At 49.3% G+C, this 11,661-nt stretch overlaps 1 protein-coding gene across 2 annotated transcripts in view; it reads left to right on the top strand.

Moving 5' to 3' along the window:
* The first annotated feature begins 5,299 nt into the window (after positions 1-5,299).
* Positions 5,300-11,661, top strand: part of EBF2 (EBF transcription factor 2) — a 267,672-nt gene continuing 261,310 nt past the window's right edge. Inside the window, exon 1 of one of the 2 annotated variants that reach the window (XM_072978815.2) lies at positions 5,300-6,053. In XM_072978815.2, coding sequence (XP_072834916.1) covers positions 5,923-6,053 — 131 coding nt within the window. In that variant the 5' untranslated portion in view covers positions 5,300-5,922. Of the gene's footprint in view, positions 6,054-8,248; positions 11,641-11,661 lie in introns of those variants that run through there. The other variant, XM_078379733.1, reaches the window with a different exon arrangement.

Below are 11,661 nucleotides of genomic sequence, written 5' to 3'. Positions count from 1 at the left end.
CACTCTGGAACTCCCTTCCCCCAATTTGTAGGAGGGATCTTTTAGTTTCTTTCTTTCCAGCATTCCAGAAGATCATGAGGACTATCCACTTCTTACAAGGGCTTTACAACTATCTTTGAGATGCAGCTGGGTTTGACAAGTGCCTGTGGGCCCATTGCCCAAGTTTTAAAGCTGACTCATTTTTTCCCTCTCAAGCCTCCATGTTCCAAAGCACTATATCTCTCAATATCTGGTAAGGTGCGAGAATTCAAGGATAGCAGTTGCTTTTTTCCCTTGCTGATGGGCTTCCCGGATACTTGAGAAACAGGATACTGAGCTTGGACATCAACGGAGCTGCAGGTATCTTCTTACAGAAATAAACTGCATTGCGTCCAGTGGGGTTTATTCCCAAAGTACTTGAGATTTTGAAACATCACACCACTGTTGGGAAGTTCTGCAAGTTCCAGGGTGTGGGTCATCTTAAAGGCAAAAGGAGACTGCAGGTTCCTTCTTGTTCTTCATAAATTCCAGAGGTGTGGATGCAAGCTGAACCTTTAAAAAAAAAAGTAGTCTATGCACTACTTTTATTTTAAAAACAAAACAACATTTTTTTTAAAAAATCACCCAAACATTTTATGTTCTCCTCACTGTGAAAATGCAAAAGGGAGATACATTTTCTTAGGGAAAGTGTGCATGGAAGAAGCCTTGACAGGGAGTAAGCTTATTGTCAAAGCTGTTTAATCCACTGAACGATCTGGAAAATATTCAAAATGACAATTGCTGGAGATCAGACAGATCAGCTGGTTGGAACCACACCATTCAAAGACAGAGCATCAACTCCTGCAGATGGGTTACCAACCCCGTTGGGTATTTTCTTCTACAGCACCCCACAGCTCCATTCATCATGGTGAAAAACTCATGGAATTTGTAGTCCACGCTCAACCCTGAAGGCTATCAAGCTGGAAACCATTCAGTTACACTTCTAGCACATAAATGGCTAGAAGGTTGAGGGTTTTCTTGGCAAGCGGTGGTAGAGTATATCTGGAGGCATTAGCTGCTCCACCTACGCAGAGACTTTCTTAATAGCTCAGTGGCTTAGGTCTCTGGCTGCAAAACCAGAGGTTATGAGTTCGATTCCCCACTGTACCTGCTTAACAGGGGCTTGACTTGATGATCAATAAGGTCCCTTCCAGCTCCGGAGTTCTAAGATGAAGATGACGATTCACACAAAAGCTTAATTAATCTGCAGAACTCACTGCCACAAGATGTGTCCATTGGCTCAGAAGCTTTAAAGAAAGATTAGATATGCATCTGTGAGAGCAAGAAAAGCCTTTGAAACGCTGACCTCCAGAGTCAGAAACTTAATTTCTGCTTCGGTTTCCCAGTGGATGTGTGTGTGGGGGGAAGAGAGTCGGGTAGGGCTATTTAATGTCCGTCTTGATCCTCGGCTACCCCGGAAGCATCTGGTTAATCTCTGAAGGAAACGGGATTCAGGATGCGATGGATCCTTGATCTGTTCCAGCGAAGTGAAAGAGTTTCTCACCCTTCACTGCGTATTTGGCAAAAAATTGAGAACGGCTCAAATTTAACGGGCTGAATCTGCGCAGTTTTGGGCCCCTTTTCTGTGATGATGGCCACGAAGGCTGTCTTTAGCACCTTGCACTACAGGGGTGAGCAACGGGCGGCCCTCCAAATGTTGCTGGGCTGCCCCTCCCATCAGCTAGAGTTGCTAGAAAGTCTGCCTTTGCCCCGTGCGCGAGAGAGTGTTTCCCGGCTAATAAAGTCAATCATCGTAAAAATCAAGGTGGCTCTAGGAAACGAGTCCTTATACTCCTTCAGCGTTTCTTTAGCCTTCCTATTTTAAAATTCCGTTTAGGTGGCGCGGATATTAATTCAAGTATTGATGATTAGGTCTGACCCCCTGACTCCACAAAGCCTAAAACTCCAGACTAGAGGCGAGTAGCTTTGTGTAGCTGTCTGGAAAATCCTGGAGTTGTTAGTCGAAAAACTTCACCGATCTGCGCACCGCCGGTCCAAACCAAGGTCGGGTTCCCGCTGCCTCCGGTGCCCTTGGACTACAACTCCCATCCATCGTATCCAGCAAAACCGGCGATGGGACCTGGACAGCCGCACAAGTTACTCCTCCCCGGATCCGAGTTCAGCTGTCCCTCGGCCACCGCTGGACCTTCGGAGCGGCTCGGGTGGCTGGTTGTGAAGCGGAAACCTCTTCCAGAAGGCAAGAAGGCGTTTTCCTTTCAGGCCACCGACGGAACAGTCGGTAAACTGAGTCAGGGTGAGCAGGACGGGCGTGGGTGGCTGCCACGGAGAAAGGGGCTGAGAAGCCACCATTTGCTTCCTTCCCGACCTTCTTTCCAGCGCTTGGATCTGCTTGAGAGCAGAACTGGTTTGGCTCCGCTTTCGTGCCACCGATCCGGATTGAAGCCACACCGCTTTCCAACAGGGTCTGGGGGATGAGGGAAAGTTCACCTCCCACCGTCCCATTCAGACCGTCTCCGGGAAGGGAGGGCTAATGGGCGGCAGCTGCTGAAGGCGGTGCTCCATCCCTTGACCGTGTCTTCTGCCCTCTGACCCGTCTGCCCCCTTTCCATCAAAAGCCCCAAGCCCTCCAGACCTCCTGACATGGGACTTTCCCTCCTCTTCTGCAAGACAGCACCCCTCCTACTCCGGGGAAAGATTTGTCTAGAGGTCTTTCTTTCCTACCTTCTGCGTATCTACTCCGAAGTAAGTCCTCCAGAGTGCCTGAGGGCTTCCTCTCTCGTAAGCGCGTGTATAGGATCGCAGCCTTATTTAGGGACAGACGGTGCGGTCCCTAGCCCGTTCCTTAGGAGTAACCTTGCTCAACTCAACGGAACTTCATTCGGAGCAGATATTGTTTTAGGACGGCACGTCCGTACTCTGAAAGCCCCGAGACTTGCTTAAAATTACAAGAAACAGCAACAACAACCATAGCAATATATATAAGAAAAGGAGCAAAAAAAGAGAAGAAATACCGGTTCCCCTTCGAATTTTTCAGCAGAGGGCCAGTAATTTGAAACAAAACTAAACATGAAAGTTTTGAGCAACAGTTCGTAACAGCGCAGCCCTGTGCCGGTCTCCTCGGAGGTAAATCCCATGGTCTTGCATAGATTTCACTCTGTGCAACTGGACCCTTTTTATTCCAGCGGGAGCAACACGCGGAGCTCGCTCTTTAAAGTGAAGGCAACCTGCTTCTTCCGCCCCGCCAGTTTACACTAGAGTAGCCCCGCCGTCGCGTTTCGGAGCAGATGGCTTAGCCAGCCAACGCATTCGCCTAGGGCTGAGATCACAGCCTCGTCTCGCCTGCCACACGTGCTGCAATGTAAATAGGCAATAAAGAAGTTTCCAAGTTATTCAAAGGAAAGCCGCCAAAACATCCACAGGAACAGGGAAAACTTCGGGTTTAAACCGGCCGGGATTTAAGCAGGAAGGCTACCGTCAGGATTGTGCCCAAATCTATCATCTTAAATCTCAAAGCAATAATAAAACTGCTCTGAAGTTACACGTTTTTTCCCCACCAAACGCGTTTGCTTAATGCTTGCAAAATTCCTTTTAAAATGAAACACAGCCAGAATATTAAATGCATTTTTATCGACAAGATCTTTTACCCCCTGAGTATCAATGGCAAGGAAGCGAATCAAGGGAAGGTGGAGGAGAAGATTAATGCTAAATATTTATGTGCAACCGTGGACTTAGATTTATTAGGTCATCTAACGCCAGTTCTGTCATGAATTTGGACAAAATAATTTAGAACTCTTTCTTTCTTCTTCCCACCCTACCACCCCGGATTTGAGTAAAGCCAACGCCCCCCTCCAGCCTCTTCTGTCAAGGAGTTTGATGCACTGTTCAATTTTTCCCTCTTAAAAAGAAGAGGGGGGGGGGGAAGAGACGCATCTTCATGTGGATGCCCGCAAAAGAGACACATGATGGTATTGGGAGCTAATTATTTGAAAATATAAGTGAAATTTAGGATCGAGTTGAGTAAGGTTCACAAGACTATTTTTTAAAGTGTGTGTATGTTTCTCTCTCTCTCTCTCTCTCTCTCTCTGTGTGTGTGTGTGTGTGTGTGTGAGAGAGAGAGAGAGAGAGAGAGAGGAGTTTTAAATGAAGACTTGTGCATAATGAGGCCGGGGAAGCCAGTCTCCGCCGCTTTAACCGGGGAACATCTGATTCCCTCATCTGGCAGATGGTCTCGGAGTCCAGATTTGCATTCATTGTCTTGAAATCTGTTTTCGCTTTGGTGTTATATAGATTTCAGGGGCAAATCTATACCCCAGATCGGAGGACAAAAGGACCAGGGGGGTCGGAGGGAAAGGACACCAAGCCGGCTTAATTTATCGAGCAACGCGCCCTTCTCTCCTGGAAGAACAACCGGGGGGGGGGGGAATGAGGATTATAACGCTTCGGATCGGCGCCCCCCCACCTTATTTCATTTTTTTAAAAAAGCTGCATTTGTAGGCGTGAAAAAGAGATAATGCGTGCGTGCACACACACACATTCTCTCTTTCTCATAACCATACACGTGAAATCACATGCGCGTATGTATAAATGAAGTACATGTTTCACAGCCCGAAATTTAAGGTGAAATTCTGTGGACAAGAAAAAAAGAAAGAAAGAAAGAGAGAGAGAGAGAGAGAGACTGTTGTTTAAGTTAGCGTCGACATGATCAGTATGATGATCAGATGGCTCTTTGCGGCCAGTTCCAAAAATAAGCCCGCTACTTTCAGTGGGGGCATTCTCCCGAGTAACGGGGGGTCGATCCCTCTTCTAGGGGGGTGCTCGCACCTCCAGCCGGCCTGGGATCGGTTCTCCCGCCTATTCCCTTCCAAACCGAGCGAAGCAAACAAAGTACAGTATAGACGATTTACTCCCCCAAATACTTCTTGAAAGTTTTGAGAAAGCCGGAAAGGGATGACCCGAAGGCCAGGGGGGACGAACCCTGGGGCTGGCAAGGAGGCTGAGCCTCCCTGCCTCTCCCTCAGATCTGCTCCTGGAGAGAGAAACCGGCGGCGCAAAATTGGGGCGAAGAACTTTTTCCCGCAACTCTTTCCCCGACGCCTTTTGCAAACCCGGCCCGCTCGCTAAGCGCGCGCACACACGCGCACCTTAGGTGGCGCCCCGCCCACCGCTTTCGTTCCCCCGGGCACCGCGTATTCCGTTCGAGAACCGGCCTGCGCCTCTCCTCCAATGGGACGAGCCTATGCAAATAAGAACACCTTATATGGCCTGGCGCTCCTCCCCTTTCCCCGGGCAACGTTCTCTCCCCTCCGCTGTAACCCATTCATGGTGACGGAGGTCCGGAAAAACGGCCGCGCGCGCGTCGCCTCTGCTTTGCTTGTAATCAGATGCTTTTTAGTAGGATTTCGCCCGCTTCTTTCGCAATTGATCCCTGCCTTGTTTCTCACTCTCTTTGCCCCCCCTTTCTTCTCTCTCTCTCTCTCTCTCTCTCTCTCTCTCCTCTCCCCCCCCCCCCCGCTCTCGTTTTCTCCTCGTGGATTAGGCAGCCGTCAATTGCTGCTGCCCTCGTGTCTCTGCCAAGCAGGTGATCTGGAAGCCTGAACGGAGCAAGGAGATGGGATTTGCTCTCCGGCACCGGCTCCTAGAAAAATGATCTCTAGTCTCGGAAGAGGCTGAGCAGCGCCCGACGACTTCGACCGGCTAGAATCGAGAGCGCGGGCTGGCTGGAAGAGAAAGCGAGCCGTCTCCCCCGTTCAGCCGATCGTTTGAAGAGCATCATTATTGTCTGGAGCAGAAATCCAGCTGGTCCTTCCAGAGGCGGCGTTTTGAACTTCCTCGGGATTTGTGCGTGTCCCTGTTTTGTTTTGTTTTTTAAATCCCTCTCCCCCAATTTCCTCTGCACGCCAAGGAAGCCTCGTGGTTTTTTTTGAGGAATAATCAACTTTTCCAATGTTTGGGATCCAAGATACACTAGGAAGAGGACCCATCCTGAAAGACAAGGTGCTGGGCTCCGAGATGGATCCGGTCCGGTCCTGGGTCAGGAATGTTGGCGTGGTGGATGCCAACGTAGCCGCTCAAAGGTAATTTCCGATTGTTCTCAGTCTCAATATCTTTGCTTCCTTTCTCCGCCCCCTCTTTCGGACACTCTGCGCCTGATCCAGAGTGTCAGAGTGACCCCCCCCCCCAACGCATCCACTTGACAGTCGAGCTGAGATCCACCAGATCCCGGGTTATTTACTTATTTACTGCAGATAATCATAATAAATGAGGGCACTTGGGAAGAAGAAGCTGCTAGGGGTCGTTGCCTTCAAACAACAAAGTCGAACTTTGTGTTTGTGCGTGTGTATGTGTGTGTGTGTGCGCGCGCGTGTGTTTTGGGGCTAGAAGTCGGTGTGGCTGGGTTTTGCTGCTCTTAACAATGAAAACCTAGTCACATCCACTCACAACTAAGTCCTGTTGAATTCATGACAACAGCCTTAGACTACACGCTTCCTCGTGAGTCAGCCTTACCGATCTCTCTGTAACCATCTTGAATCGCTCTGTTTAGCCGCTGGTTTTCATAGGCCGCCGGGGGGGGGGGACCCTTTGCGGCGGAAAGGACGAAGATTCTTAGGGACTTTAGTTGTTCCCTCTGCAGTTCACATCTCTCTCCCCCTCCCCTTTTAGGAAAACAATTCTAGTTGTTTACAGGGGGAATAAGCTTCCTGGAATCCAGCCAAACTTACTTCCGAGTAGACAAGCTCCGGAACACGGAGAGTCTTCCATTGTGAATGTCTTCGGAACGGGAGAAAGACGTCTAAAGAATATCCAGACGGTCTTCCTTTTAAACTCTCTTAACCCAAAACTCCTTTATTCGCTTTTTAAAAGCGATTAAAGGAGCGGTTTCGATCTCGATCTGTACTTCAGAGCCAAAGAAGTGACTTGCAAGTAGGATGCAGGTAGGAAAGCGCCGGTTCACCTCACTTCACTCCTAGTTATAGAGGTGGTTTGGTCGTTTGATCGCAAGAGCGATCCATAACGCAGCTGAGGCGAAGTGACGACGGTTAAAGCGGCCAGATCAGGGCTGCCTTTTTAAAGGGAAAGTCTCCTCTGACTGCATCAGTCTGAGTGAAATCCGTGAGATTTACTTCTGAGAAAACAGGCTTAAGATTCAGCTGCCCGGCCGGCAGGATATATCAGGGAGCAAAAATATATATATCTTTAGATCCATGGAGTTGCACCTCCTGGAGACTTTTGACCGCGGTTGAGAGTCGGGCGACGATCTGCGGTTCTTTGAAAGTAAAGTCCGCTGAAAGTATCAGAACCAGAACCCGTGAAATCGCTCAGCTTCCTGCGGTTTTTTAAAAAATAATCTCCAGTTTTCCGGGGGGGGAGAGAAGACCCATTGAATTCAACGGGACGCGCATCCCCGTGACTTAAGGAACGGGGTTCAAGAATGAGAGATCCTAAAGGCTTTTTCACTTCAAGGAACAGGTTCTGCAGAAGTCAGTTTGGGGTTGTCAAGAAATAGTAGGCGCCCAAAGAGGTGGATCTGGTCTGAACCTCGCTTCTGGGCCACCGGGATTCGAAGCGGACCCGGGGGGAGCCAAGCTTATGAGACTTTTTTTTTTCACCGCTGGACGCTTCCGAAGAAGAGAGTCAGCGACCCGCGAGTAAACCCTCCCGCGTCCGGCTTGCTCGGTCACCGCGGAAGTCCTAGATCCCTCGATGAACTCAGGGAGGCTTTCCTGGTGAAAACGTTCGCGGATCGGAGACCTGAAGGCGCCCGGCGGCTCTGCTCTTTATGGCGAAAATCGCCCCCGTCGAGCCCTTCCTTGTGCGGCATCCAGACGCAGGCGTCAGCGGTTTAGATGCACTTTCCAACCGGCCGGCAGAAAGACGCGCTTAACGCCGCCCAATTCTCGGAAACATTTAGGTGGAAATAAGTCCCAGTGATATCAATGATCAATACATCTTAGATAAGGGGGAAGTTTAGGACTCGAGAATCCAAGCGGGCCCTTTCCTCTCCTTTCCAAATGGCCGTGCCTTTGCGCCGAAATGGACCCATTTTGCGAAGCTGGCGGCCCGCTGGAAAGCGTACCCGCACACCCGTGGCGAAGGATCTTTTCCAACGCCGCCGTCTGAACGCCGCCTTTCCCGGGTGTCAGCTCCTCCGGCTTCGGCCGGCTTGACCTTGGTGACAGACGTGCGTCCGCTTCGGCTTGCAGAATCTCACACTTTTACCCCCCCCCCTTTAAACCCACTGCCCGTCGGATGCGTCGGAAACTGCGGAGTCCTCGTTGCGGTCCGGGAAAGTTTGCGTTTGGGCTACCGGCAGAATTGGAACTCAAGAAACCAGCTCCGTCTTCCAAGCGAGGGAAAAATAAACATCCCTCTTGTTTGCTGCCCTGGGAAGAAGGAAGATCGGCTTTCGCGGGGCCAAACTCCCCCCTCCATTGATTGTTCTAACAGGTTTTCTTTCCCACCTGGAGGTGTAAAAACAAACAGGCTAAAACTGTCTTGAGGAAATCAAGGGTCCCATTCAGTGATCGGGTTGTACAGATGCATCTAAATTCAGATCTCACTTTTGGAACTTTTCGAACAGAAATACACACCTCCAAGTCACTATGTAATCTATGGGTGGGTTTGTGTGTGTGTGTGTGGTTTTTTTTTGGGGGGGGGTGTTCCAGTTTCAGAAGTAAAGCCACCTCGAACTGGGTGTGAAATTGTAGGACAGAGCCCCACACTTTCTCCGGGATGGGATCAATTCCCAGGAAAGAATTTGAACCGGAATTATCCGGAATCAATCCATCTGAAATACGAAAGGAAAGTTGTGGCTTTTCTTTCAGCAAGTACTCTACTCCGATCCTATAGTCACTTCTCTGCCTAAAATATTCCGGGATGCAACCCCGTCCAACTGTACCAGGAAATAAATGCGACTGATTTCAGTGGGAAACAAGTTCCGAGCAAACTACGTTTAGGACAGGACTGTACAGTAGTTTTAAATCCGATTTAACGAATGTTTGCTTAGACGTTTACCACTTAATCAATTGGGGTTTATCTCCAAGTACATGCTCTTATTTTAGGATTGCGCCCTCTCCTAGATAAGAATTCTAAACTTATTTTAAACTCGAGAGCCTACAAGTCCACCTAATGTAGGAAGGCTGCAATCCCATGTCTACTTAATCTGGGAGTGAACCCCATAGGATTCCATGGGATTGACTTCTGAGTAGACATTTATCACTGGGATCAGTGGCGTTTGCTTCGGGGTAAACACGCCTTAGATGGGGCAGTGCGAACGACCGGCTTGGCTAGGCCGGTTTGAATCCCTGATTTTAAAGCATAGGATTGGCGCAAGAAGCAGGAAAGTAATCGAAGAGAAAAAAACAAGGCCGCGATCGTATATAAAGTGAACTTTTAAGTAAGCCCTCCTTGTTTGTTTGCATCTGAACAAACAAGAATAGAAGCCGACTTTTAAAGCACTGGTTTTATTTTATTTTTGGGAAGGTCGGAAACGGGTGCGAAAGCGGAGTGACTTCCACCTGTCTGTATAGGAGCAGGCCTTCGTGTCACCTACCACCGCGCGTTTATTGTTAAGATACTGCAGTTTGCCAGTGAAACACGGATCTTAAACAGCGGCGCTTTGGAAGAAGTCAATTTCTCCGCTCGGGAGATTAATTGATTTCAAGGGCGTTTCCATCAGCCAGCTGTCCAAAGGCAAGGAGGCAGGCGAAGCGCGTCCGTTCCCCATCCTAAATCGCCATCCAAACCTCGCCCTCCCCTTCCTCTCCGGAATTACTCTTCAAATCCCGGAACTTTTTCAGCAACCGGAGCAGCGGGAGGGTCTCCGTTTCAATTATTTAAATTGCAAATCGCGCGACGGATGCGCTTCATGCTCCGAGTGTAAGCGGGGAGTTGCTTTAAGAGGTTTTATTTTCCCCACCCTAAGGGGGAAAACATCAGTGACCTTTCCAGTTCAGTGCCCTGTACTTTCCCCGCAAAATGACTGTTGCGGAGCGGTGGTAGCCCCTTGCAAGAGAGTGAGGGAAACCCTCTTATCGATCGTCGGGAAAAACTGGGTCTTCCTGGGCTGAGAAGTGCTGATGCTGGGGGGAGGGAAGAAAGATACTCGGCTCCCCCCCCCCTTTTGCACTCGTCAAGCGAAAGAAATTTGGTGACCTTAGAGGGAAGATACTGATGACTCTCAGGCAGAAGGCTGGATCTGTAGCTCAAAAATCGACGGGACCCCCCGGCCGTCCTTATGTGTTTTTAAAGTCAATTCTTCTGTCGTTTTACTCGGAAGTATTTCCCACTCATTGTAAGGGGCCTTACTCCCAAATAAATCGAACAGCCGGGAGATGGGGTCATAACTTCTAAAGATTGGAAGGGACCGACTTCTCTTTGCCTGTGTCGCTCGTCCTTCCATGTTTTATCCCCCCGCCCCGTCCCAAATTCCGCCTGTATTCTTAAGGATGATAAATGAGCAGGATCTGAAACAAAAGGAACCGCCGAGTAAAAACTTTCCAAGTGTTCCCGAAGCAAGACAGCCGGAAAAGGAATCGTATAGAGCAAAGCTTTTTCTGGACAAAGCCGCGAAAAATCAAGGTCAAACCAAGTATTGGGGCCGGCCCTGGCTTTAGACAGCGGGAGTCGACGGCCGGGTTGGTATTATCGCAGGGTTGGGGAGCGTCGTTCAAGGGTTTGCAAAACGTCCAGCTTACAAAATACCTCCCGAGTAGTAATTCCCAGTGAGGGGACTGAAGCTTCGCACCTGATAAGTTGATCCGTCCGGTGGCAGGTCTGGTGATTCCGTGTGATTAAACACGTGCCTGTCATTGTGCTTTTCACAATATAAAATTTTGAGCGAGGGACAACGGCTTTTTATTTATTTATTTATTGGCATCCTATCCCGCCCATCGAGACCAAAGACTTTGATTTTTCTGACCCGGGAGTAAGATACTTGGAGGCTGTCTCCCAGCGAGACTCACATAATATTAATAAATAAAATAATAATAATAATAATAATAAAAAGGATTGTCGCAGGTGACTCGTTTTCCCGACCTTCTTTCCCGCGGTGTTGGGTTTTCTGATCCTGAGCCTCGCTTTTCACCTGCGCACTTCTTAAGCTCTTTCAAGGGCTGACCGACCCTGCTGTGACCATTTTAAAAAAAAAAGGAGGGGGGGGGGAAACGACGACTCTTTAATACCTTAAAGACACAGTAAAAGATCTGTTCTGGCAGAAGTTGGGGAGAGATGCCTATAGTCTTTTTCTCAGCTGGCAAATAGATTCTAAACGGTGGAACTAAAGAACCGTGAAATATAATCGGCACACTCTCCTGTGTTGTCATTTTGTCTCTCCGGCGATTAGCGAGGAAAAGCTCCCTCCACCTGGAGGAGGCGGGGGGGCCACCCGTCTTGGGCTGGAGGGAGGCTCCCAACCCCCGCGCTCCTACCGGGGAGTAAGCACGCTGAACACAATGGGATTACTTCTAAGGAAGCTTAAAGGGGTGCTTGATTAATTCTTTCGTTTGGAAGGTGCCGGAACACTTTCTGTGTGATTGCATGCCTGTGTGAGCGAGCAGCGGGAGTTGCTCTCCGGGCTCCGACAACCCAATCCTATCTACTTCAATTTGCGCCAGATCCTGTGCATGCTGATCTGGAAACAGGTCGGGTGGGGTTTGCTCGGAGGTAAGTGCCCACCAGCGTCTT

The sequence above is a fragment of the Pogona vitticeps genome, chromosome 8, assembly GCF_051106095.1.
Source record: "Pogona vitticeps strain Pit_001003342236 chromosome 8, PviZW2.1, whole genome shotgun sequence".
In the NCBI taxonomy this organism is placed as follows: domain Eukaryota; kingdom Metazoa; phylum Chordata; class Lepidosauria; order Squamata; family Agamidae; genus Pogona; species Pogona vitticeps.
This window is presented reverse-complemented; position numbering and strand designations above follow the sequence as displayed.